Source organism: Daldinia caldariorum (genome assembly GCF_022478825.1).
Source record: "Daldinia caldariorum strain CBS 122874 unplaced genomic scaffold F4812scaffold_4, whole genome shotgun sequence".
Classification (NCBI taxonomy): Eukaryota; Fungi; Ascomycota; class Sordariomycetes; order Xylariales; family Hypoxylaceae; genus Daldinia; species Daldinia caldariorum.
In genome coordinates this window covers 1,312,070-1,338,068 of record NW_025953040.1, presented here as the reverse complement: position 1 = coordinate 1,338,068, position 25,999 = coordinate 1,312,070, and the positions used below count along the sequence as shown (strand labels likewise).

At 48.2% G+C, this 25,999-nt stretch overlaps 5 protein-coding genes across 5 annotated transcripts; 3 read left to right on the top strand and 2 right to left on the bottom strand.

Moving 5' to 3' along the window:
• The first annotated feature begins 5,646 nt into the window (after positions 1-5,646).
• F4812DRAFT_309798 (Clavaminate synthase-like protein) lies at positions 5,647-7,249 on the top strand. The gene is made up of 2 exons (XM_047931324.1): positions 5,647-6,041; positions 6,155-7,249. Exons 1-2 carry the CDS (start codon positions 5,752-5,754, stop codon positions 6,963-6,965), a joined length of 1,101 nt encoding a protein of 366 aa, XP_047792330.1. The 5' UTR covers positions 5,647-5,751; the 3' UTR covers positions 6,966-7,249.
• F4812DRAFT_310040 (uncharacterized protein) lies at positions 7,250-14,075 on the bottom strand. The gene is made up of 4 exons (XM_047931329.1): positions 13,749-14,075; positions 11,644-13,619; positions 9,826-11,532; positions 7,250-9,770 (listed from the first exon to the last, which is right to left on the bottom strand). The coding sequence occupies exons 1-4, from the start codon at positions 13,754-13,756 to the stop codon at positions 7,534-7,536; spliced, it is 5,928 nt and encodes a 1,975-aa protein (XP_047792329.1). The 5' UTR covers positions 13,757-14,075; the 3' UTR covers positions 7,250-7,533.
• A 1,772-nt stretch (positions 14,076-15,847) lies between these two features.
• Positions 15,848-17,107, top strand: F4812DRAFT_309815 (PEBP-like protein). Its single transcript, XM_047931325.1, has one exon. The coding sequence runs from the start codon at positions 15,991-15,993 to the stop codon at positions 16,705-16,707; it is 717 nt and encodes a 238-aa protein (XP_047792328.1). The 5' UTR covers positions 15,848-15,990; the 3' UTR covers positions 16,708-17,107.
• Positions 17,108-18,219: 1,112 nt separating this feature from the next.
• On the top strand, positions 18,220-20,562 carry F4812DRAFT_309778 (D-isomer specific 2-hydroxyacid dehydrogenase). The gene is made up of 4 exons (XM_047931323.1): positions 18,220-18,657; positions 19,112-19,266; positions 19,437-19,981; positions 20,071-20,562. The coding sequence occupies exons 1-4, from the start codon at positions 18,511-18,513 to the stop codon at positions 20,415-20,417; spliced, it is 1,194 nt and encodes a 397-aa protein (XP_047792327.1). The 5' UTR covers positions 18,220-18,510; the 3' UTR covers positions 20,418-20,562.
• A 1,460-nt stretch (positions 20,563-22,022) lies between these two features.
• F4812DRAFT_421198 (timeless-domain-containing protein) lies at positions 22,023-25,959 on the bottom strand. Its single transcript, XM_047933527.1, has 3 exons — positions 25,763-25,959; positions 23,313-25,695; positions 22,023-23,260 (listed from the first exon to the last, which is right to left on the bottom strand). Exons 1-3 carry the CDS (start codon positions 25,838-25,840, stop codon positions 22,242-22,244), a joined length of 3,480 nt encoding a protein of 1,159 aa, XP_047792326.1. The 5' UTR covers positions 25,841-25,959; the 3' UTR covers positions 22,023-22,241.
• Positions 25,960-25,999: the final 40 nt, after the last annotated feature.

The following is a 25,999-nucleotide window of genomic DNA, read 5'->3' as shown; positions in this document are numbered from 1 at the left end:
CTAGTACCACCGTTATTCCTTAATAAGCAACCGGATTCAAATATAGATTTCTAATAACGCTTGATGCGATTGCAAGACTCTTATAATATATTATAGAACAACACTAACGTCACTTAATCTGTTAGTTTTCGCCTATGTGGGCTTTGTTAATCAAGTTAACCGCTCAGCTAATTCATCAGTCATAATGCATCCAGAACGGGTGAGCGAGTTCCTTTTCCACTAAAGATGTCATGTGCCTGCTTATCGGCAATAGCATCTACCTACATGTAGTTGAAAGCCTCATTCATCATCTATGTAACTCGAATATAGGTCTATTTACCTGACAATATGAGCTAAAATGCGCATAACACGAGGCAAATGCAATGCGTTGGCACGGTAAACAACTTTCGGCGTCAGTATCTCTTCGGCCGGTTCCAAAGAACAGTTGGAAGTTGAGGGCCGGAAGCCTCCAAAAAGTAGTTTTAGGAACCCGGCGATTCGGACCCACTAGCGGTTGTGGCGAGTGCCGACACGTACTCCGCCACAATCGTATCCTTAACGATTTCATCATAGGTACCTTAGGTACCTGTACCAGTACAATCCTAGCTGGAATTTAGTATGGCTATGCTATTAGTGCTTTGTCAACGTGGCAGTTTCAATATCCAGAAATTTTCATGAAGCTTCTAGCATTGTAGCCAGAACAATACAGAGAAATCGAAGACGAAGAGTTTACGATTCATATGGATAAAAAAAAACATTACAAGGCATAATCCACAGACCTCGCGTGTTTGCCGCATCGCTGAGCCGCGGCAAGGATTGGATCTTCAAAAAGTCACGGCAGGCTCCTCCTTGGCACGGAGGGGCAGGGGTCTAAACCCAATGGCAGGCGCTTCTCTTGCAGAAGGCAGGGTCTTGTTCAGGTGAACAGGGGTCTTCTGCAGGTTGATTGGATTATCCTACTGAGACAAACAGGACCAAAACTTCGAACTTTTGGTGTCGCCCAAATAACGTGACGAGAGAGGATGGTATGGAAACTCGCCACTAACCTCCTCCAAATTATGATACTACTATGTATGTAAATAAATGATTTACTACATAATGTCCCAATTCACCTCTCCTGTTCAGGAATCACCCCGAAGCTCGGTGGCGTCGTCAGCACCGTGACGAGTACACGATTAGCTCCTATGCAACCAACACCACGATACTTGAGATGATGAGCGAGCTCCGCAAAGGTGAAGCCAGTCTGCTACTACAACGCACCACAGCGTACTGTCTTCAACACGTCAAGGACATTCAAGTTCGCCCCGAACATTAGGCCGTCCCTTAGCTGATCAGTTCCATATCACAACCTGATACCTTATTTGTTGGATCAAGTGTACTCCAACTTAAGTAGAAAGCCATTTATATACACTTCCAACCAATAGGTCCATCGAATTTCCCCTTCTCTAATAAGCGCGGGCTCGAGTCAGCAGGCGCTTCTATTAGCGCGGATTACCCCTTTCGGCCAATCTAGATCAACCAACAGGATTCATCTCGACTACATCAGTAATTGACTTTCAGAAAAAAACCCAACCCCAAGCTCATAAGTGGATAAACAGTTTAACGAATAGTCTCCTTTAGCCTAGCTGGCCTCTCCAAGATCTGTTTCACAAGTCTTGTCTTTGTACGCCATATACGAAGTACAATACTGTGCAGTAACGACATATCGAAGCTAAAGAGTGCTCACCCCTTCTTCATCCTCATGAGGGGATAGCCGGCTGGGACTTGGGTCTCCTATCTCGGATATGTCTTCTAGTTCATCCATTCTCTCATGAATGCTGAAATTATATGACTTATTAATAAAGGGGTTGCCCGCATAATAAACCCACTCCATACATACCTACCTAAGGTAACTACCTTCCCTAGTATCTTAAGCTTTAAGATGCAGATCTGTAGTGCAATCGCGTAGGGTCGCTTAGCTGAGGTTATACTATCCTCAGCTCATCTCCACCAGATCCCGTAGATGTTGCGTGGTCAATGTGATAAATCGGGACGAATACCCTCATCTCAGGGGAAATAGGGGCGAATAGTCCGTCCATCAGGGTAGACATCGTATGAACCTGTCCACGGAGCGAATAGCTCGTAAATAACGTTTCAAATATTCCGTATCTCCAACAAGATATCTAAAACTACAAGTGCATTACTTCGAATGATCATACACGGAAGTTGACATTTCCAAGGTAATGAAACCGTAAAGGCTATTTTGATTCAAGCACCTACCTATTAGAATAGTTCAGCTGCTATATCTGCTTTTCTGCAGTCTGTATGATGTCAGAGAAGGAATAACCGACACATTGAGTGCCATGGAAGATCGGATAAAACTTACCATTGCTTGGTTAACCAATCCGACTGAAATCCTATTACCATACTTATAGTTTCTCGGGTCCGTTAACTATACCCAAATGTCAACTTTCGTTGCCTTTTTTTCTCTGAGTAGGAGCAAGGCATTGTCTACATAATGTAAGGATAGCGACCCAGACAAAAGTCTTTTATGTTCTTGGTAACCCGCATTTGCTTGTGTCTCAACAACTTCCTCCGACAGGCTGGAAAATAAAGCTATTACTCTTTGTCGTGATCAGGAACTTCCTTCTTCGTGACGAAACTTAAGTTTCCCTGCACTTATTGTAATCCAACCGTAACGGAATATGTGTCCCTATAGATTTATTCTCGCCGCTGAGGGCGGCATAGAATTATATAAGGAAAATACCCTGCTCTATAATATCCACTCTTTGCCTACAACCCCAACTTCTATAAGGGGATTATAAGGATAGCTATGCGGTGTGACTTCTACAAGTTTGTGACAAGTGTCGCAATTACTCGGCGCTAGGATCACTATGCCTGCTGAAAATACTACCCTGTTCACATGTTTCCGGAGAACACTTTGAGTATTTCCTGTTCGATGGTCCCTCGTCGTACCAGATGCTTAAACCATCTTTATAAACTAATGAGCAGAATGCGAATGGAAGAGATTGACACTGAACCGTCTCCTGGGCAATGTGAAGAGCTCAGCCGAGGAGGTGAGTCAAGGATGAAAGTTTCCTCATATGCAGGAGCTTATTACTATTCAATTATACGCAAGGATCGTTTTGGAATGAATAAACCCTATACACATTTAAAGTTCATGCAGCCGCAAGATCAGAGGCAACGATCAAGTCGTGAGACCCAACTCAGAATTGAGCCGCATCTTCACTACCAACTACCTACCTAGGTACCAATACCTTCTTCAAAACGTCATCGGTCAAAGTTTTCAGAGCGTGCCCTCAAACTACTTCTCAACAAAAGCTATTACAACATTTGGTTCAAGATGTGCACAGAAGTTTGGTACCTATATGACTGCAACCCTCGCAAAAACAGGAGACATCTCATTTTCGATCACTACCGAGCATGCGAATTATGGAAATTCAAATACTCCTTCGCAGGCGACGAGGATGGCAGTGACGAGTGTACTCAATATAACGTTCTAGAGGAACATGAGACAGTTGAAAGAACCGGGGAAAGATGTCCGCAGTGCGCAAATTCGGGTGGTTCTCCTAGTTCGTCGGAATAAGTTAAGCTGCCTACTTCTTGGGGCAGTAATATTGGTGAAGCTAATATGGGATAAGGGATGTATGAGGACGGGCTTTGTTTCAAGCACTGGGCGTTTTAAAGGCAGGGAACTGACCTCGTGGTCTAAGGAGTAAATAGGTGGCTCTGTACTCCTAGGTATACATTGCATGAAGAGCGATTCGTTTGCTATTACTAGGTGGTCTTCACAGACTTCCTCACTCGCCACGGATTAGGGTATTTATGGAGTTCGATGATTGTGTTTCCTCAAAGATGAAAATAGCATAAAGATTCTCTTAGGATGTACTTATTATGCAAGATTGCTTAACCTAACCCAATGGTTGGTAACTTTCAGGGCCACAGTGGGAGGTTTATACGACTACAAATATAGCATGATTAACAGCTGAAATGTAGAATATATATATTTTCCTAAGGTAATTATGAAGCTACGTGGATACAGCAGCTCCCTCGAGGGAGGTTAAAAGGCCAGGCGTTACTAGATCTCTACAATAGGCAGCACACTATGCCCCTGTCACTCACTCTGTATATGATATCCATGACCGCGCATAGCCTGACAATAATCTATATACCTTGCCTTGCCTCAGGTGCTTATCTCATAGTCTTGGTGATATCTACTTACATCTGATCTGTGTGGCTTTTTGAACTTTTCCGTTCCATATGCTAGAACTATGTGGTAAGCTAATACTGAATACCTTATAATCTCTCAACGCCTCCTCATAGTAAACCTATTATAAGTTATGTATACGTTGGGAAGTAGCCCGTCCACGCTTAATGGTTGGTGGCCTGACATCTGGTCTAAGTATTATATAAAACCTTTGGTCATTCATCAATTGGAATTGAGATCCGTACTCCCAAATGAGTGCTCCAATACTTCTTCACAGGATTAAACATCATCCTCTATTTTTATACCCTGATCTAAGCAGAGTTGTATTTTTATATGGTTTCAGCAGAGTTAGATGCTAGACTTCATAAAAGTGATATACGCTTTCGAACGATATCCAACCACACGCTTCTTAGAACAGATAGAGAGGATATTGGCAAAAGGGTCTCTAGGATGTTATCACAATCTCGGAAGGTTTCCATTACGTACAGGTCCCTGTCTATAAAATAGCTACCAAACAAAGTCGAAGGCTGGGAAATGGACATCAAGTTATCAGGCTCATTCCGCATTCAATCTCAGCCCCTTATCGCCGAATCAGTAAGCGATGACTTGTGTTACCTTGCACTCCGTCCTCCTTCCCCTATCGCCTCGCTCCTGGCATGGCAGAGCGCCACAAGGCCTCTAGACCCTGTGGGGATTTCGTACCTGAGATGGGCCTCTAGTATCTAGCTCTCCGTCTGATAAAATAACCACCATGGCAAAAGAAAAATGAGGGGAAACGCTGCACGTCTAAGCCGGATTCGTAGGATACCCAGCTCATCCCTAGGTAGCGAGAATACCATCGGCTCCGGCACCCATTCATCATAGGTACCTACCAGATAGGTATGGGATTTTTTCGGTGGTCCTGGGGAAGCCAAGAGTGCGGAGTCAATGCGAACAATGGGAGATCGTCGTCTCAAGTTTCTCAATCCCATGCAAGCCCCAAAGAGCTATCAGACATATCTGCCGGGCTTGGCGTCGTCTATAATATATACGACACCTCTTGGGGAGCCGACTGGGCGCGATTCGCATCCTCGCAGGGTTCCTCCGCGGCGTATGGCTAGATATAGGTTAGGTATGTTTAAAACTGCGGAGGGTTGCAGCCGGGCCAGACGATCTAGGTACGCGGGTCTAACCGGCTAAACTTGAGGTTAATAGAGCATTATGCTCTTTTCGATGGCGATGAGATGCCAAGGAGTGGTATCACCCATCTATATCGCAGGGTTGTCATGTAAATCCCATGCAAGCATCAAGACAGGATTCGAATAAAGTGACATCTGCGATTCAGATGGATAAATGACAAAAGGTAGTGTGGGGGGAGGGGGAAGTTACATTGGACTATGGAGGATCGAGCTCCGACAACGCCTTCGTCATCGCCGCCGCGCGATCTATAAAAGAGAAGGGGTGAGAAGCTGGCGAGGGACAAAGGTGAAAGAGTGAGAATCTCAAACGTTGTCCTTATCTCCATCGACTTCGACGAATCTAACTTACACCCTTACGCATCCCGCAGCTAGCCGAGGAAATTCACAATGGCCATCTCAACTGATGTTCCCCAGACCGTGGAGTGGAACGGGAAGAAGGTCCCGGTCTACCCCATGGAGATCATCGACTTCTCGAAGCTGCTCTCCCAAGAGCCGTCCGAGATCGAGAGGCTAGTTCGCTGCTGCCAGGACGAGGGGTACTTCTACCTCGACCTGCGAGGCATTGACGGCCGCCGGATGCTCGAGGACCAACAGGACACCCTCAAGCTCATGTACCGCTTCTTCGATGCTCCTCTCGAGGCAAAGAACGAGTTCGGTCTTGTTGCGCCGCACCTCGGGTGAGTAACGTCTAGCCTACCGGCTATCTCCCATCTAAGCTCGAGAATAAGACGAAAGAGAAGAAAGAAGATGGAAAATGGAAGCATTCTTTACTGACAGGTGATCAAACCAGATACGAGCCCATCGGCTCGCGCACCGGTGTCCTAGAGAACACCAAGGACGGCTACGAGATGATCAAGGTGTCCCGCGACGAGATCCAGAAGGACAGCCCGCACCTGCCGGCGGTCATCAAGAACAGCCCGGACATGAAGATCCTGGAGCACGCGATCGCGGGGGCCAACATCGCGACGAAGACAATCCTGTCGGCGCTGTCGACGGGCCTCGGGCTCACGGGGGCCTCGCGGTTCGAGAACACGCACCGGAACGACCGGCCGTCGACGAGCACGCTGGCGATGATGCACTACATCCCGTCGGAGCCGTCGGCGAAGAACATCGGGCACCAGAAGCACACGGACATCAGCTCGCTGACGTTCCTCTTCGCCGAGCAGTGGGGCCTGCAGGTGCGGCCCCCCGGGTCGAAGGAGTTCGGGTTCGTGGAGCCCAAGGAGGGCATGGCGGTCATCAACGTGGGGGACTCGCTGCGGTTCGCGAGCGGGCACACGATGCAGTCGTGCATCCACCGGGTGGTGCCGCTGGACCCGACCGAGCACCGCTACTCGATCGCGTACTTCCTGCGCGCCGAGAACGACGTGCTGTTCACCGACAGCGAGGGCCGCCTCATCACCGCCGGCCAGTGGCACGACGAGAAGTTCTTCGCCTTCACCAGCCCCCCCGAGATCCAGGCCCTCGCCCCCAGCTCCATGATCCTCGGCGGCATGACCGAGGAGGACGCCGACGAGTCCGTCGAGGCTACCGCGTCCAAGGATGCCCCTAGCCCCGTTGTTGGCGCGACTACTCTCGGCGACTCGGTGCAGGTGTACTAAGCTGCTAATACCTCGCTCGCCAAAGGGTTGTATAAAGAGGGAGAGACGGGTTAGAAGTACTCACCTGCCGACCTACTTGCTACTACCAATCGTTATGTCTGGAGGAGTCCCGAGGGAAAGAAGAAACGTTCGGCTTGTCTCTCTTTCGGTACTGGGCCGGCTAGCACAAACTTCTAGGTCGCCTCGCGGATGAGGGCGGATAGATGATGGACGTGAGCAACATTCTATTATAGTATATTATATTATATGTACCTGTTTTCAATAGGATCATTCTCCTTTTGTCGTTACGAAAATCTGATTAGTTCGACTGATGATGGGCTTGTACGTGACTTGTGTTGGACCGACTTCATACGGACAAATATTATTTCAAATGGCAGTGATTTCCCGCGAAAGACAGAACGCAATTTATTTAATAAGACGCCTACACCTAAATCAATGCTATGTAAAAGCGACCATGCTATAGGATCACGCGATGGCCATACGGCGTGGTGGTCAGATGTGACTTTTTCCTATTCATCCATCGAGAACATCGCAATACAAACGCGGCACCCAAGCCCTGATATCCAGCTTAATTAATTCCCATTCCCCCAAGACCACGAGCAAGGTTCTCGATCTCATCTGCGCGCTGCACGCCCGCATCAGGGGCGTGATTGGCACCGCCGACAGGCGCACCGCACTCCGGACAGAGCGCCCTCTGCATCGGCATCCCGCACTCGCCGATCGTGAATGGATGGTCATTCGCACATAAGTACCAGTGTCCTGTTCCGGAGAACTCGGCCGCCATGGCACGGTACACCTCCCGCAACTCGTCCGTAGAAACAGGGTCGTAGAACACGCTATCACGCAGCATCTTTTCTGCTGTCTCGATCTCCGCCATCAACCCTTTGGTCTGCTCGCCATATTTTGTAACTAGTTTGCGAGCGGCAACTAGGTGTTCTTTACCCTGCTCTTTGAGTTTCTCTTCGTTTGCCGCATTGGTGTTAGACTCGCCCTCCGATTTCTCAGTCGGGGCCAACGCTCTGCTGAAGGCGCAAAACCGTGCGAAATATATGTGGGCTTCGGTTTCTTGTCTCGGATGCCCTGTAACTTGAGCACGCTCTGCCAGGGTCTCGCATTCCTTCATATGTTGTGCGAAGTCCAAATTAAGCTTCGGCCGAGACTCGAGCAGAGATTTTCGCTGCACCATGAAGTCTGTGACGATGATGATATCGCATTTCAGGGAGAGCGTGCACGCTTGTAAGTACCCTTTATTTTGGATCGTCGCCTCGTCGAAGGCAAATATTCCCTGTGTTTTTCGCAACCGCGTTGCGTGCTGGACAAAGTCGTTGACGCGCTGGAAAGGTTGCTCTTCTCTTCTCACTTGCCCAAGGAAACTACTGATTCGCTGCCATAGTTTCAATGCTTCATCGTACCTAGAGCCGCCAACCCACTCGCGGATGAGGTTTATCTGGATTGCACGACCAGCCGGTAGGATTTTCCTTTTGGAGCGGTCATCTTTCTGCAGAGTCCGGGGAGGTGGTGAGGCCTCTACGATGTGCCCCTGTATGTCGAGTAGAAGTTCTGCAAGCTTGCTATACTCAGCTTGAGACCAGATAACAAACTTCTTTGTAGCTTCATCGAGCATAGCTCTTCGGACGATCCTTCCATATCGGGAGATATTGCGTAGAGATCCACGACAATTCGGACAGACCTTAGGCTTTACCTCATCCATGGAGAATGGCTGCAAAGTGTTGAGGACAGCGGTTGGGTTATCCTCGGCTGATATTTCGTAATGGACCTTCATATCCATAATACCGTCCATGTTAGTCTTCGTAACGAAATGGCCACAGTCCGGGAAGATGCAGGGATCTTCGTTTAAGTCGATTTCATGGTATTGCATACCCATGATGAAGTCCACCACAACCGACTTTATCTCCTCGGAGCAGCAAGTCTGGCAGAATTTCTCGCTAGGACACGTCTCTCCGCATATGGATGGACATTGATGCCCGCAACTCAAAATCTCTTCGCATCTCCTTGAGCAAGGCACCCAATCACAAGGTGCTGCACATGGCATCGTGCATCGTGCGTGAGGGCATTGCGACGCGCATGTCTGCTCGGCGCATGGCACACAAGGCTCGTAGCATTTCTTGCTACACTTAGAGTGACTGCATCGAACTTCGCACGATGCTAGACATGGTGGACACTCAGCTTTGCCATGGCATGGCTCTCGGCACGTGTGACGGCACGTTGTATATGCACGACCACAAACTTGCTTGCAGAAAGGGTGGACTGTGCTGATAATTTTGCCATCTTTCCTTTGCTTGCATTCGTAGCATGAACTTTGGCAGTCATGGCCACATGGTCGAGGGTCGAGACATGATTTTCTGCACTTGTAAGTGTCCACGCTGACATCTGTATGACAAGGCACTTCAACGGTATGCCCACAACCGGGCACGACCTTCGAGACCATTTGCTTGCAAACTATAGAAGAGGGATCCTGTGCTTGCCAACATAAAGCTGTAGAAATCCTGTGGCCACAAGCAAGAGTAATGTTGATGTTTTTCAGATGTTCGTCGCATTTAGGCTTGCAAGGTTCTCCGCAAACTAACTTGCAAGTATGCTGACATCCCTTTTTGGGTCTGGGGCAAGGCTCTAAGCATTTGACAGCGTTGTGTAAGTTCTCATGATGGCATCTATTGATGCACGAATGTCCGCACGGCAGGCGTTTGTCGCACTGGAGTATACATCCTCCTTCAGGCGCAACTCGCAAGAAATCGTCAGCCTTTGATACTAGGAGGGGTGTATCGGGGTTTGGATGTCGTGGACCTGTATAACTAGGAGTAAGTAACTATTATAATTCACCGAGGGGGGATGTGCTTACAGTGTAGTTCCAGCTGAGTTCCCAAGTTCCCCTTCGCACCGAGGATTTCCAAAACCTTTGCCCACATATGCACATGTCTGTAGGTGTTCGCATTGCCGATCAGATACATCCCATGCTGAGCACGAGATAACAGCACGTTGATACGATTAGGTGTGCTCAAGAATCCGCATTTGTTCGCGGAGTTGCTCCTCACGAGCGAAATTACGACGACTTTCGCTTCTTCGCCCTGGAAGTTATCGACGGTTGCTAATCGAATGCTTTTCAGGAGGGTTTTCTTAACCACGGTGGGCTTATGCGGTTGGGATGACACATTCCCAGCTGTTAATTGATCAGAGTCGAGAGCTTCTAGCTCTTCTAGATCTCGCTCGCCAACAGAAATCTCAAATAATCTGCTCATCTCCCGCCGAAGTTGATTGAGTTGCCCTAGATAAGGTGTGATGACAGCGATGTCGTCTGAGCCGTAAGATCCTTGTCTTACCAAATGCTGGACAAGTGCTATAGTCATATCGACTTCGAAGGTATTCGTATGTGAAGTTGTCGTTGGATCAAGCTGGACTTCTCGGTCCTCGGGCGACTCGTGATGCATCCAAAATAGGCGCTTTTTCATCCCATATATCTTTGGGTAATCAGCTACCTTACCGCCATCCTCAAGCTGAGGGTATAGTGTCGATCGAATCAACTCTGAGACGCTAGGGTGCATTCGTCTCTGAGTCTCTAGCGTATCATATGGTAACCTTGGGTCTGTGTCGTGTGGCGGTTGAATTAAACGCTCAAACAGAGACACATCAAGGGAATATTGAGCGCCTCTTGGGCTCGTGCTCTGGAGTTCGTAGTTTACAATCTGGGGTCTTAATTGTTGGTGGTCGCCGATAAGAATAGCTTGCTCAACAGAGGGTAGGAAGGCAGTAAGAGTATGCGCCTCGAGAACCTCCCCGGCCTCCTCGCAGAGCATGACTTTGCATCTTAACTTTTGAAGGAGGCGAAGGTTTTTTGCTAAACCAGTAGTTGTAACACCAACCACATCTGACTCGTGGAGGCATCGAAGGTCGACGTCGCGAGACACCTTTTCCAGCTCGTCTGTAGTAGCTTCATAACTCTTGTACTTATTTATGATCTCAGTTATGAGCGGATCGCGCATTTCTCGCAGCCAATGATTGTAGAGGCACGTCCTTTCAGAGTGCGTCATCTTCCAAACGTCTGCGTAAATCAACTGGGTTATGTCGCGAGGAGGACGGGCTTCCCGGGGGCCGCTATTTCTCCATGTGCTTAAAAGTTGGCCAGGTTTTCGATGCTGTTGCTGCTGCCATCCCTCTTCATCCTCGATCCCGAATAGAGCGTTGTGGTGGCTGCTATTATGTAAAGAAAGATGGTTCCGAATAGAAACTGGGGTTTGGCAAACAGCAAGTTCATTGACCAGCCGTGCTATCGTGTCAACATGGTCATTGCGTTCTGACCTTAGATCCCATATTCTACCCTTTTCAGCCTTGGTCCGATCTGCGGCTTGAGCCACAACACGAAGATTGAGGCCCTCTAACTCTTCTGATTTCGATCCTGACCCGATTCGAATAATTTTGACTTTATCTTTCTTCAGGTGAAGCAGCAACTGATCCAGGGCGTGGTTCGTATAACATACGCAGAGAATAGGACCGAGATCAGCCTGACGTTTATTTGCAAGCAAAACCTTTATTATCTTTTCGCCGGTGAAGCCTGTGCATAATTTCGTTAGTGATCTGTGCTCTTCTACGGTCTATACAATTACCATAATAGTGTATGACCTTTGAAGCAGGTAGTAATTTCAAGACTAAGGGTGATGCTTACTTTTTCCAGTACCTGGTGGACCTTGGATCAAAGCCAGTTTTCTACTCAATGTGTTCAGAAGAGCACTTGACTGAGTTGTATCAAGCAATGAATGACTTGCCAACTCTTGCGGTTCGAGCGGCTTCTGGGGTGAATGACGGAGAGTTGTACTATCATTCGTAAGACATGTCAGGTCGAAGGAGAATTTTGCCTTCGTAGTATACTGGGGAGGTCCGACATCCTTGATTCCCAAATCTAGTTCCTCCTTGGCTGGAGCAAGGAGTTCGTCAAAAGGAACATCGGACTTTTTTGACATGCGCTGAAGCGCTATAAGTGTATGCTGGAACGAAGGGAGGAGGACACGAGGGAACTCCACAAGACATAGTTGCTGCTCGATACCAATATTCTTATACCATCGAAGTGCTTGGCCGATATCATTTGGGCGGGCCTCAACAAGGTGTAGGTGAGCATAAGCCCATCGGTCATTATCAGCCAGAGATAACTTCTGTGCAGGCTCCTCGTCCTCTTCTGCCTTTCTGGTACTTTTCTGGTCGCTTGCTATGATGGTGCTATCGCCAACCACGCAGAATAACACGGAGCCCTTTCCAGAAAGCATGCAGACAAGGCCACCAGGCTGAAGACGTTTAGAATTTCCCCACCAATCCCTGCGCTGTTGGACGCTCTGCTTGGTCATAGGTTGGAGAAACCGAACCAACAAATCCATGCCCCGGTTTCTATCAAAGTCGATATTAACGATTGATGCTTGCCCGTATGCGTAGGTACGAATAGCGTTTCCATTGCTACGGTCCTGTTTGTATTTTGGATCGCTCATTGACTTAAGTTGAGTGCTGACTGCATCTCGAAGTTGGCCTACGGTATCTTCCCGCAGCAGGCGGAACTCTCTGTCAAGGCGCCCTCGAATTCCAGGTATGTGAAATGAGGAGGTATCGGTAGTGGGTAAATATTCATTACGTACGGACGTAATTTCTTCTTGTGTAGGGAGAATTCTAATGTCACATATGTCAGCGTGATCGTTATCGTGTCTTGGACCGTCTGCCGAAAGTCGGCCTGGTAAATCTTTGCGCATGATAAACTCAGCTCGCGTCACAGGAGTTTTCTTTGCTGCCTTAGTTTCAGAGAGTGTGCTGCCAACTCCGAGACGTTGGTGAAGGTACTGCAGGTGCTTCTGAGCTTGTAATTTGGAATATTCGTTGTCAGAACGACTGGCAGCTTGGATAGGAGTATCAAAACGCTTGACAACTCTGGCAAAGTTATCATTGACGATGTTGCTTGTGTTGCAGTCGATCATAGTGGCCAGGACTGAAAGTGAAAGTTCACACGTCGATATTCCGTACTTGTCGTCTCCAGCCATAGGCAAGCGAGACCAGGAGTTGAGAAGGTCCAGGATAAAGTCATATAATATGCCCATCCGCCTTCCGCCAATCCCCTGGATGAAGTTGCAAATGATAGCAACTTGTTGTTCAAGCACATTAGAGTCAACAACACAAGGGTGGGTGAGGATTTGAAATAAGGGCTGTATCTGGTCCTTCCATAGATGTGCTTTGGTCAAGTCATTTACAGCCAGGGGGATTTGTTGATCAACGAGGTTCTTGATAAATTCTAGGCCAGGATCTTGGGCCATTGACTTGACTGTTTCCTGGGAAGCTCCAATGTCTCCTCCTCCTATCAACGCAAGAGCAAGCGTGAAAAATGCGTCACATGTTTTTTGATTTGCAGGAATAGACGAATAAGTAGTACGAGAGCTTGAAGGAGGTTGATTGAGTAGCCTTTTCCATTCGCGAAGGCGATCTTGGACTGGACCTCGGGCTTCCTGGCGGTGATTGCGCGGTGTTTGCGTCTCAAGTGAAACTGACGAGGCTGATGGGGCCGACGAAGATGACGAAGCGACATGTAAATACTTGCATTTCGCACCAAATCTGCATTTTCCCAAGCGTAAAAATTGGTGACACAAGTTGGGGGTCGACCCGTGATTTTTTCTAGATATCTGCATGTCAGCTAGGAGAGAAACGATGGAAGGCCGTGACAGGCCGTGACAGGCCTGGACAACCATTCTGCAAATTACCACATCTAGCGTGCTTGAGGAAGAGGGAAGAAAGTATATTTACCTATCCATGATTGGTATATGGACAAGGATCGAGGTTGAGTAATAGATAGGATGTAGGTAAGTAGAACAAACGAGGCTGCTGGGCAAAAAGAGATATTGTTTGCAGCTGCGTAGCTTGGAAGGAGCAGTAGACTTCACTGATCTAGGTATGGTAGACAAGACACAGAATCATGTCTTGAAATAGTAGATAGGATGTAATGAGTGAGGAAAGTTGAAGTGAAAAAAAGAAGTGAAGAAGAGAAGAAAAGAGGGCAGAGGGAAGAAAAAAAGACAGCAGAGAAAGAGTTGAAGTAAGCAGCCTAGTTGCTTCTACAACAGGCGCAAGGCGTCTAAATATCTTCTATGGGTCGTGTCACCTTAGGTTACCTACCTAGGTAGGTATCTAAGTACTTTAAGGCATCTAGGTATGAGGTAGGTACTTCTTCCACTGAGCACGACAGTAACGCATCGTCTATGTGCAAGAAGGACCGCAGGATATCGCCAGGCTAGAACCAGTAATCTGCCTTCATACCTGATGAACAAAGGGTCCGTCCGTGTAACTACACAAACAGCAGGGGTGAAACATCCATTGCATATGGCTGACTTACATGTAAACTCACGAGGATTACTTCTCTAAGTACAATACGTACTTATACAATACGTACTTAAAGGCTGTGGGATATGTGGTTATGCAGTTGAAAATACAGCCACAAGAAGCGAATAACCCCCCGGAGGGGTTGATATCTTACACATGGAAAGCGACAATCGACATGGTAGGTTGCAGGAAAGTGATCGATGATGTACTTGGGTGGGGTCTTTGCAGCGCAAAGCATGTCGTTCCTAGAAAGCTAAGAGGTAAGAATAAAAGGCATCATCATAACAAGGCTTGACCGACCCGTTTGACGTCGTGGCGGTCTGCTCGGGTGAATGCTGTGAGGCCTAATGCGGACTTCCTTTTGAGGCCCGAGGTTGATAGGCCGAGTCCGCCTAAGCATTTGACCTGTAGCCAATCATATGGTCTAATTTGACCGTAAACGCCTTCCGCTTCTCTAATCCTTGGTATTCAACCACAGATTCAACCCTAGAAATAATGCTGTTGGAAGTTCTCAACTACCTTAGATAGATATTTGACATACCATTAAGCACTGAAACTTGTTAGCAGGTAAGGCAGAATTTCCAATATAAAGGAGTTCTAACTTGATATGTTCTTGAATAATAGGTACCTAAGGTACCTACATATTACATGTCGTTTTTGATGGTAAAAGCGACCTTGCGGCAAAGAGCGCTTAAATTATCGAAACACCATCTACCTCCCACGTCTATTCCACGGCCCTCGGGCATCAAAGTAAGATGCTTATTTCGTCATCCTCTAATATCTTGCTTAATGATGTTTTTTTAAGTTGCAATTCCCTTCATACTTAGGACGCACATTGAGCCGACTATGTTTAATATCTAAAGAAGACGAAAATACGGTTATCACGAAAGAGAGATGTTGATTGACGTTGATGGAATCGAACTTCTTTCTTAATTAGGAAACGCGCTAAACACGCCAAGAGCTGTGACCCGGCAGAGCTTTTTACACTTTTCTAGGATCAGGAAAGATCATCGCCTCGTTACTTCTATGAGGTGAGGTACCTAGGTACCTACCTAAGTGTATATTTTGGGAATAGGATCATACCTAGGTACCTAACATAAGGTACCTTACAATCAAGAATATTCCTTAAAAAACTCCACCAATATATATTTTCCGTATTTACAAAAATGCCAGAATCCGCTAAGTGTCTCAGTGACCCCGGAAAGGTCGAATTGATTGTACGCAATATTCAGTCGCATCCACCTCATTTCTCTGCTATCGTCCATGCTTTGTCCTGGTTCTGGGCGCTGTCGCAGGTCCGCTCGTTCTTGTTTCATCCGATGACACGCGAGATGATGCGACCATCAAATATGTTACCAATATCTTCACGGATTTTACAGTAAGCCCATGCTGCAAGCTATTCTAATCATTCAAATATCTCTACTGTGAATCTTTCCTAGTCACTTTTTCTATCTACCTCTCGTCCTTATTGCTGGTCAATTTGCGCCATCACAATTTCATTTCATCTCATCTCATATAAGCCCATATCACCTCGTCTCAGTCAAGATGCGGTGTAAATCTCTTCTCATCTTAGCGAGTGCATCCGCAACTTTGGCTTCCACTCCCGGTGGCTTTGAACCTGGCACGACGTCCAGTCTGATAGTTTCCTTTGGCGACGTCGCTGCTGCAGATGGAAATGTCTTGGGAAAAGCCGGTCAGTTGTAAAACCGATATTCTTACCACGATTCAAAGATCACTAACGAGTACGATAGCAACTCAAAAGGCTCCAACAATTGGAACACAGTCCAAGGTGGAAGGAACATCATTTGCCGTCCTGATGATCGACCTAGATATCCCGACGGATAGCCCACCGCAGACGTCCACTCTTCTACACTGGCTACAAACTGGTCTTACGCAGAGCACGACAGCGACGTCGATAAACACCTCTGCGGGAAGTACGGACGCCTTTGTATTCAAGAATTCCCGAGGACAAGAGGCATTTGCAAAATATATCGGGCCTTCCCCTCCCGCAAGGATTCCGCTATCTCATCGATATACCCAAATTCTGGTAGATACATCTAGCGCTACAGAAGCCAATCTCGATATTCTTAAGAACGCAGCTGCAAACAGGCAGGGTTTTGATGCTCTATCTGTCTTGACGCAAGCCGGACTGGGTGAAAAAGTATTAGCTGGCAATTTCTTCAACGTAACGAACCCCGGTCCAGTAACTTCCTCAAACGCGAACTCCACGACTGGTAATGGCAGTGGAAGAGCTGGTAGTACTGGAACAGGATCTGTTATCAGCCCAACTCAAACGCCATTCGTTCCTGGAGCAGCCATGACGCATACAGCAAGCGAAATGTTGTTAGGAATCGCGATGGTTGGCGCTATGTTCATGATTCTGTAAATTGAAGGGGGTTTAGAAAAGGCGGTAGAGAAAGTATCGGCACGCTCAAAAGAAAAAAAAAAGTAAAATTTTACAGCTCGCAAAGCCGCAGCAGACCGTTCACGTTTGCCGATATTCCTACTCTAAGATCCACGGAAAATACGTCGATAATGACTCGGGCATAGTCGGCTCGGTGTTTCGGAAACGCAAGTAAATCAGATTGACCCATCTGAGCTACATAGCAAACCTGCTCGGAGAGATCCTGGCGGTTCCAATGACGCGCACTTCCCCGACCCGCTAGGAAGCTTCATGTACCATGTAACAGTAAGCTCTACTTACATACCTTTTCTCGCGGATAAATAACTACGCCCGGGGAAATAAAGTTGTGTTATGCCGAGTCTTACTATCGTGGGATATCATTTTAATATACGTTCTTCGTCCGGTATCTCACTTATTACACTGTACCCATGACATTATTCCATAGAATTAGAACTGCCGCGAAGCTTTGAAAACATAGGTACTATGGTATTTCGGCCAATCGATGATCTGAGCACAACATTGTTCCAGATCTAGGAACGTCCACCTGCTTATCCCCTTCTCAACCATCTTTCTTTGTCGTCTTATTTGCTGTGCTTTTTAGAAAGGCTAGCTCTAGCCTTCTAACAAGCTTCCCCGCAAATTTATGTACAATACAATAACAACATGTGTATCTTGTTTGCATTCGTAGTTCCAAATGTGCTCCAAGTATACCCCCACTTCACCGAGGACCGAATCTAGAGCTCTATGCATTGAGCAACCTCGAATAATTCCTCACCTACTGTATGAAGTATCTAACGATATTGCGTTTCCAAAATAACAATTGCCTCTCCGTTAAGTGGATGTGGCTGTTGGACAAAGCTAGTCGGTATATTTACGTCGTTGGCCTACGTACTACCAGTGTGGAAGATGAACTGATGATGGGCGCTAGTCCGCCTCCAAGGGGGAGGGGGGCATCAGAAGTGCGGGACCCTTGCCTCACACACCGAAACATCGCCGAAGCTTTCCGGAGCGCAGCCGAGTCCCTTTGTGATCAGTATTCGGGATATACACCCACCTTGCGGGTTGAATAGGATCAAAGAGAATGCGCCTAACCTGCCAACGTGCGTTTCGGAGGTTGTAAGACAATAAACTCCTATCTGGAGCCTCGGAATACTTCCTCTATAGTTCGATGCCACTACATCCACTTGATCCACTGTGTACATCAGCTACATACTATGTATTAGGTAGACCACATAAAACTACCTTACACCTTAGGTAGCGGGCAATGTTGGAGACTACCTCTTCCTCTAGCTAGCTCTGCGCTTAAAGATGAGCAGCTAAAACATTACCCGATAGTGTCCACCTCTCCGCTTCCCGAGCTGTGCCATTGTTGAATCGCTTGCTAGGTAGGTACGGACGAAAGATGCCGTTGCGGTTTCCCCCTTGACCGTTGTTTCTTTGTCGCGCGAGGTCAAGCTCCAGCTCATAAATAGTTAAAGCCTCCCCTCGTCATAGGCAAACTCTCTTCGCTTTTTCTACTTGACTCATTCTTCCTTCACATTTTCGTAATCGAGCCGTCTTGTCCCCAGAGAAGCTCATACCCAGACCAACAAGATCCCTGTTCTCATAAACTCGAACTCACATACACGACATTCAAAATGGTATTATTGACTCGTTCCTTTTCCTCCTGCTTGCATCCGTCCCATATCTACGCGGGCATTTTCCACAGCTACAGCAGTAACTCGTTTCGTCCGCAATGCTCAGTCTTGCACGCCGCTGCGCGCTGACCTGACGTCACGCGTAGCCATGGCATCTAAGGGCAACGCCAGGGACCCTTATCAAACCCTCTCATCACTATTACGAATTCCTGCTTCGACGCGTTTACTAACTACTTCACGTGAAAAGGTCAAAGTTCTACTAGTCCTATACGACGGAGGCAAGCATGCCCAAGAGGTAAGTGACAAAAAAAGAAAAAGAGAAAAAAATTCATACAACGTTCCCATTTCCCAATTCCAAGATGACGTTTTTGCTTTTCTTTAACTACTCCAACTCCCCAAACCCACTCACTTTGATACCCTCTTTTGCCGTCTCTCTGCAATATCGCTTCTTGCCATAAGCAAGCTATTCGTCCAATGACGGCGGCCCAACACGTCATTGGCTGAAACGTACATGCAATAGTCCGTCTTTGGTAACAGGTAGAGATGGCGGCAGATGTAAAGGTAGAAAAAGAGGGGAGGGGAAAAGGGGCAAGGGAATGAGGGGTAATAATTTCACACCCCGAAGTTACAAAGTTGCATTACGATCTATCTCCGTGTCACTCTCACTCTCACTCTCACTCTTACGGCACATATACACTCTCTCCACTTAATAGCTTGCACTAACCTATCTTTCTTCCACCCAATTATAGGTTCCCGAGCTACTGGGAACAACCGAGAACGAACTTGGTATCCGAAAATGGCTCGAAGACCAGGGCCACACCCTCGTTACCACCTCCGACAAGGACGGCGAGGACTCCACCTTCGACAAGGAGCTCGTAGACGCTGAGATCATCATTACCACTCCGTACGTGACCTCTTTTTCACCCGTCTCATTGAACAACGTTTCCCCCTTTGTTTCGATGATATCGTAATATATCAATATCAAAGCCTAGGCCGGGGGTGGGAGAAGAGCAAAGATGCTATATATTAATCACACGAGTTTCATTCAAACCTAAAAACTAACACACGGGTTAGCTTCCACCCCGGCTACCTGACCGCCGAGCGACTAGCCAAGGCTAAGAAGCTGAAGCTCGCCATCACGGCTGGTATTGGATCCGACCATGTGGACCTGAACGCGGCGAACAAGACGAACGGCGGCATCACAGTGGCCGAGGTGACGGGCTCGAACGTGGTTTCCGTAGCGGAGCACGTGGTGATGACGATCCTAGTGCTGGTGCGCAACTTCGTCCCCGCGCACGAGATGATCGAGGCGGGCGAGTGGGAGGTCGCGGCGGCGGCCAAGAACGAGTACGACCTGGAGAACAAGGTGGTCGGCACGGTGGCCGTCGGCCGCATCGGCGAGCGCGTCCTGCGCCGCCTCAAGGCCTTCGACTGCAAGGAGCTCCTCTACTACGACTACCAGCCCCTGAAACCCGAGGTCGAGAAGGAGATCGGCTGCCGCCGCGTCGAGAGCCTCGAGGAGATGCTCGGCCAGTGCGACGTCGTCACCATCAACTGCCCCCTGCACGAGAAGACCCGCGGCCTGTTCAACAAGGACCTCATCGCTAAGATGAAGCCTGGTGAGCACTTACCCCCCTCCCCCTCCCCCTCCCCGCCCCTCCCTTTCCCCTTTCAAACTTGTATAACAAGAACTAACGAACAACCGCAGGTTCCTGGCTGGTCAACACCGCTCGCGGCGCCATCGTGGTGAAGGAAGACGTCGCGGAGGCGCTCAAGTCGGGCCACCTCCGCGGATACGGCGGTGACGTGTGGTTCCCCCAGCCGGCTCCCAAGGACCACGTGCTCCGATACGCCAAGAACCCATTCGGCGGCGGCAACGCCATGGTGCCTCACATGTCGGGCACGTCGATCGACGCGCAGAAGCGGTACGCGGCCGGCACCAAGGCCATCCTCGAGAGCTACCTGTCGGGCCGCCACGACTACCGCCCCGAGGACCTGATCGTCAAGGACGGCGACTACGTCACCAGGGCGTACGGCCAGCGCAACAAGGCTTAAATGTAAGCGTCGTCTGTCACTGACTTACAAGCCTTTATAATGAGAAAAGGGGGGGATAAGAAGAAAGGATCATGACGAAAGAAAAGTCAGGCCTGGGAGATATAATATTATTACTACTTTTTTGTATGACAGTTTGACTACTGCCTAACTTCCTAACCTATTGTTAAGTCCCCGATACCGAGGGATGGGACGATGGGAAGGATGATGGCCGGTTGGTTCCCGGCTTGCAGATAGTTATGTATGTATCTATGTATTAAACGAGTAACGCTATACGAACCAAACCAAACCTATGAATCCCTCATCCATGGCGGATATGGCTAGATGTCTAACATACCTGTATTATAGCATAGCCAATGGATTTTTGAACACTTACCGACTTTTTGAGTTGTCTATTATCGTGTTAATAAGACATGCATATGTCTTAAAAACCACCAAGCTACACCACCACCATCTCCCTTCGAGAATACCTCTCAAGCAAGCCCTTGTGACCAGACTGCCAGAGCCCCCCAACGAATGGACGACAGCATGCCACAACCATCCGATGGGAACCAGTACTTGTTATGTAAGTGGCTAGCACTAGCTTCGTTTTTCTACACTTGAACAGGGCAAAGCCCAAGCATTTCCCCTCCCCAGCAGAGCTTAGGTAGGGGGTCGCTGACGTATGGTTTACACCACGCACCGCGCGATAACGGGATGATAACGCATCGTTGTCGTCAGAGACTCGGGTTTTAGTTCCCCTTTTTCTCTCAACAAAGAACAAACCCCCCATAACCCAACGACGTACTGTACCCAAAGCACTTATACACCACAATACCTACCTACGCTTATTCTTGTAGTGATCCTGCTAAGTACCTCCCAACCTGAAGTCATGTACTTCGTAAACAATGAATTATCAAAGTACCTAACACCTCACCTTAGGTAAGGCGATTCCAGGCTGTACGTAGCGTATATAAATAGTCCCCCTTCCCATTCCGTCAACCTTGATGGCCGACTTTTCACTTCCCAACTCACGCCTCCAACCAATCAGCGAAGTCAATAGCATCGATTGCAACACAGTTGCTTAAGATTACAACTGCGCAACAACAACCACTACTACTACTATACTATCTAAATTCTCCAATACTACCTACCTTACATAACAATTTTCCAAAAATGGCTTGCAACTGCAACGACGCCGGCTCCTGCTCCTGCGCCAGCTCCGGCACCTGCAAGTGCCAGCAGAACTGCGGATGCGCCAACTGCCCTGTCAGTTTAACCCCCCTCCCACCCCCCCCCCCCCTTTTTTTTTTTTTTTGCTCTTTACATACCCCCTATGTTATTCCCTTAGGTACACGCAAAGCATACTAACCCCATAAAAGCAGAAGAAGAACTAAACCAACCACCCATCCGTCGTCTATGATGCAAACTTTGACAAGTTCGATACAGACAGAGCACCAAGTATTACGACGGAATAGGAAGAATGATATGAAAACCCACCGATCCTTGAATTTAAAAACTACCTAGGTGCCTAAGTATTCATGTAAATAGTTGCCTCTATAACGTTGTAGCTGGATGTGATATCCCGGGGTAGTTCCAGTCATTCCTTAATAACACAATTCATCCAATTCTACGTACGGATTACAATATCGTGAATAATACCATTATAACCAATAAACGCCTCAAATGGGTGATTGTGAAGTGAATATTCAGGTTCCATTCATTAATCTTGCTCCGATGTTGTTTATGCGTGGTCCATAACACATCCCAGCCTTCGCCTGCCTATGCTAAGCCATACCCAAACGCCAACTACCTTATGCACGCAGTCTTTCCTATCCCAATTAGTCATTACTCTTCATCACTGCTATCCACAATAAACCCCGCCCTAGCCCGCCGCCTCACAGGCGCTTTCGCAACGGGTACATCATCATCGTCCGCATCTGCCATCTCGGTATCTCCGTCAGCAGTGGCGGCCGGAGCCGAACTAGGCGGCTCCTTCGACAACCGCCTCCTCTTCGCGCTCGATACCGAGCCCGCTTGTGGACTCGATGACAGCGGCGTATCGTCCGTCCCCGATGCGCCGTGACCTTTCCTTTCGCCCCCATCTCCATCTTCGTCTTCTTCGTCTTCGTCCTCCGACCCCTGCGGCAAGATGAGATCATCATCGTTATCGCTATCGTCCTCCAGTAGCTCCCGCACCTTGCGCTTTTCCACCTGCTTCGGGGCGGCGGACGTCGTGACCGCAACCGCGCTGTGTGCGGCCGCGGCGTTCTGTCGCTGCCGGATGCGCGCTTCGTTGGCGTAGAATTCGGCCCACCGCTCCCCGTCGTCGTCTGATTCGTCGTCACTCGCGTGTACGTATAAGTCGCTCTTGAACCGTCGGGCCTTGGCTTTTTCGCGCTCCTTGCGAGCTCGCGCTTTCTCCTCTAGCAGTTCCTCGCTAAGCTCTTCCGTGTCGCTACCTCGTCGGCGGCGTCGCCGCGTCTTCTTTGGCTTGTCTAAGAATTCATCTGCTACCTTTCTTGCCGTCGGGCCACCCGCCGGGAACAGGATTTCGTCGTCATCAGCGATCCCATCGTCATCGTCGTCGAAAACTGCCTTTTTCCGCACTGCAGCTTTCCTCCTTAATTGGTCCTCCGCTAGTTTGCCATCATCGAAGGTTGGTGGATTGAATTCAGCCTTCTTGATCAAATCCAGAGATTCTTGTATCTGATCGGCTGTCACGTGTATCGGGATAACCCAGGTAGACTCGGGCGTCTCGTCCGCACCTGGGACGAGCCGTTCAAAACCAACTAACTTCATAAGAAGTCTAAGATGAGAATTCTTGAACATAGCGGTGCGGCGCGCATCGCTATCCGGGCGTATGGCTAATTATCTAAGGTTAGTTATAACTCATCAAACACCAAACGGAAAACCTACAAATAGGAGGTGATTCCTTAGGACGATTCTCGTCACCCTCCTGTTGCTCCTCTCCTTCTTTCTCGCCGCCTTCTATTGAAGTCATTGCCTTGTCAGCTGCTTCCCAGGCCCGCTTCTCGCTTTCCGCTGAGGATAGCTGGTCCTTAACCCAGGTGATGTGGTCAGCCAAGTTTTTATCTAAGAGAACACCGACAGCGATCGCAATTTGCTGCTCTCGATCCACGATATGGCGGAATTCTAATTCGGCCCCTGGTCTCGGCTGTGACGTAGAGAGGGTCTGTTTCTCATAACCATACTCCAGGTAGTGCGCTGTAGCATTAATTTTAGAAAACAGCATTTCGATGATCAACTGGGGCCGCTCCTCGATCTTGCGGATGCATTTCTTAAGGATCTGCTTCACTAATTCCTCCCATTCCTTGTACATTGCGCAACTCTTATCCAGAGGTTCTTGGCCCTTGATCATACTGTAAAATAGCTGTATGATATCGATTCGGAAGAGCATGACGCTCATGTTCTGCTTAAAGGCTATGCGGTAAAAATAGCGATGCGCTCGCTTCAGCTGGGAATCATTTAGATCCGGGTAGTACCTCGTGAATTGTACAAACGTATCCACCACACCTTGGGGGGTAAACCGATTTGCAAAGCGGCTGAAGTCGAATTTCCGCTCGCTTGACGTTCGCTCCGCATTCGCCTGGTCGTTCTCAGAATCATCTTCCTCTTCTATTGGATTTTCTTCATCCTCTCCAGCGGCTTTCGCGGCCTTCTTCTTCTTTCGCACTCGCCGTCTCGATCGTACTTGCATATCCACGTTTTGTTTCGAATACGCTTCTAGAACGCGAAGGTAGGTATGTGTAAGCTCGGTGGAGGCATCGAGATACTCGAAACCCTGGTCCTTATAGTTCCTTGCGATATTCGCTATTCTGTCATGCGTCTCTTCTTCGTAGAAAATGCGGCTAAGAATGTTCTCTGCAATCTCTTCGTCTTCCTCGTTCCCTGATTCTGACATCTCTTGAACTGTCAAAAGAATCTGAGTGAAGCATCGCATAGCAGCGCATAACTCTTGCCAACGCTTGCTCTCTAACGAATCACCGATGGCCCTATTCAATGTGATAAACATATGTTGGTTAAGTACGCCAGCGACCAGGTTGAATGAACTGATATCCTCGGCGCTAGTTGACTTGCGATCTTTCGCAGCCTTCTTCCGTGCTCTTTCAGCTTCTAGAAACCAGGATACTAGGTAGAAGAATTGGCGCGAATGATATTCGAAAACGTATTCCTTTTGCTCATCAATCTTTTTCCGGACATGCTGGAAAAGTGGGTTGAAGCCTGAATCCAGAAATTCCTCAACGAAACCTTTGAGTTGCTGTCGCGCTCTAGCGTTTAGCGATACGGGAGGACCCAAGTCCTTGGGCTCCATTTCCTCCTTTCTCGGTCTCCGTGGGGGCCGATATACCTTGCTGTTGTCCATCTTATGCTGTCTCCTCGCCGCATCCAGTAAAGCATCCTGGCCACTGACAGTTGAAACTTTACCGTCACCTCGGTCCACCCAGACCATAGTCCCCCATCGATTGTGCCTGGACGGAGCCTTTCGGTTATAAGGCCGATGCATTGCAGCCTCTTTATTCATCATAGCTGTAAGTTCGTTCGCCTGTGTCTTGCTAAGCTGCTTCTCGTCCATAAACAGCTTAGAAACGTCAACACGCTTGACTAGATGGAAGATAATCTCCATCACAATAATGCCTTCCTGATTAAAATCCTCTTCCATATTAGAGGCAATAGTGAGGAGGGTTAGTAGAATGTCTTGGTATGAAAACGCATCAATCAAAGCCGACCGCGAGATTTGAGATTCGTCATCATCGTACTTAACTCCAGGGGGCGGTGCGATCATAGCAACATTGCGCAGGAATAATAAGATTAGCTTAATAATGCCTTCATCGCGACTAGATCGATCGCTACGGGACAAGGCCATCGAAGGCAATGCAACTCGTACGGCGGTGTGAAGGATCTGGGCGGCATCGAAGTTTATTATAGAACGCTTATAACCGACCTGGGCAAGCTGTAGCACCGGTAGATGTCGATGATGGTTGATGGTCATCTGGTCGAGATCCCGCTCCAGCGGCCAAGTTAAGGGAACCATAATCTCAAAGCATGCCAGAGCTGCTCTCGCTCTGAATTTGTTGTTTGTCTCATTTTCGGACCAAGTAGCAATAATATGTAGCAAATCGCCATCGATTATGTTCGCCTCGGCCAAGCATCGCGCAACGTCCATTCGGTTCGTTTTCTCGTCGTAGAAGCGAATCCATTTCTTGATATCACGTAAAACCTCCAAGGCGGAGTCTCCAAGCACATATCTTCCATCATCGTCGGCGCTGAAACCACCAAGCTATACCATGACGATCAATTAGTCTTTTACTGCTAAAGGGGAATTGAGATAGAAATAAATTACTAACAGCTGAGACAAGACTGTTGATGTGCGCCCGAACCTCGGGATGCACTACATCAGTAGTAGTACCATCTGAAGCCTCCATATCGGCGGTGAGGAATCGTTTCCTTACGCCAGAGTTCTCGCCGTTGGTTTAATCTTGAATAATCGTCATTAATGCCAAGAAGGGGAAAGGCTTGAGATGGTATAAATTGAAAACGCGTCTCACGCGTTTTAATTTACAGAATGACGCGCAAACGCTTGT

Coding starts and splice junctions, on each gene's coding strand:
- F4812DRAFT_309798 (XM_047931324.1), top strand. CDS start 5,752: ATGGCCATCTCAACTGATGTTCCCCAGACCGTGGAGTGGAACGGGAAG. Junction 6,042..6,154: donor CTTGTTGCGCCGCACCTCGG/GTGAGTAACGTC, acceptor TGATCAAACCAG/ATACGAGCCCATCGGCTCGC.
- F4812DRAFT_310040 (XM_047931329.1), bottom strand. Junction 11,533..11,643: donor TCCACCAGGTACTGGAAAAA/GTAAGCATCACC, acceptor AATTATGCACAG/GCTTCACCGGCGAAAAGATA. Junction 9,771..9,825: donor AACTCAGCTGGAACTACACT/GTAAGCACATCC, acceptor CTAGTTATACAG/GTCCACGACATCCAAACCCC.
- F4812DRAFT_309815 (XM_047931325.1), top strand. CDS start 15,991: ATGGAAATGTCTTGGGAAAAGCCGGTCAGTTGTAAAACCGATATTCTT.
- F4812DRAFT_309778 (XM_047931323.1), top strand. CDS start 18,511: ATGGCATCTAAGGGCAACGCCAGGGACCCTTATCAAACCCTCTCATCA. Junction 19,267..19,436: donor GAGATCATCATTACCACTCC/GTACGTGACCTC, acceptor CACACGGGTTAG/CTTCCACCCCGGCTACCTGA. Junction 19,982..20,070: donor CATCGCTAAGATGAAGCCTG/GTGAGCACTTAC, acceptor GAACAACCGCAG/GTTCCTGGCTGGTCAACACC.
- F4812DRAFT_421198 (XM_047933527.1), bottom strand. CDS start 25,840: ATGGAGGCTTCAGATGGTACTACTACTGATGTAGTGCATCCCGAGGTT. Junction 25,696..25,762: donor TCAACAGTCTTGTCTCAGCT/GTTAGTAATTTA, acceptor GTCATGGTATAG/CTTGGTGGTTTCAGCGCCGA. Junction 23,261..23,312: donor TAAGGAATCACCTCCTATTT/GTAGGTTTTCCG, acceptor TTAGATAATTAG/CCATACGCCCGGATAGCGAT.